Source organism: Penaeus monodon, chromosome 15 (genome assembly GCF_015228065.2).
Source record: "Penaeus monodon isolate SGIC_2016 chromosome 15, NSTDA_Pmon_1, whole genome shotgun sequence".
In the NCBI taxonomy this organism is placed as follows: domain Eukaryota; kingdom Metazoa; phylum Arthropoda; class Malacostraca; order Decapoda; family Penaeidae; genus Penaeus; species Penaeus monodon.
Genome location: NC_051400.1, coordinates 31,567,864 through 31,568,066, shown reverse-complemented (window position 1 = coordinate 31,568,066; position 203 = coordinate 31,567,864). Strand labels below are relative to the sequence as shown.

General features: G+C 65.5%; 1 protein-coding gene across 1 annotated transcript in view; it reads left to right on the top strand.

Moving 5' to 3' along the window:
* Positions 1-203, top strand: part of LOC119581942 (flotillin-2-like) — a gene marked incomplete at its 3' end in the record, with an annotated part of 34,008 nt that overhangs the window by 30,582 nt on the left and 3,223 nt on the right. The window contains 1 exon segment of the mRNA XM_037930113.1: positions 76-170. Coding sequence (XP_037786041.1) covers positions 76-170 — 95 coding nt within the window.

Here is a 203-nt window from a genome sequence, read left to right as displayed (position 1 = left end):
GAGTAACATCACTATTAATCGCGACGAATATGAAAATACTCCCCCTAACCCCCCCTCTCCCCCCCCTCTCCCCAGGTGGCTGCTGCGGCGCCACGTCCAAGAAGACCATCGTCGGCGGATGGGCGTGGGCGTGGTGGTTCGTGACCGACGTGCAGAGGCTCTCCCTCGAGGTAGGCGCGGCTGCGGGGGGGGGGGGGGGTCTC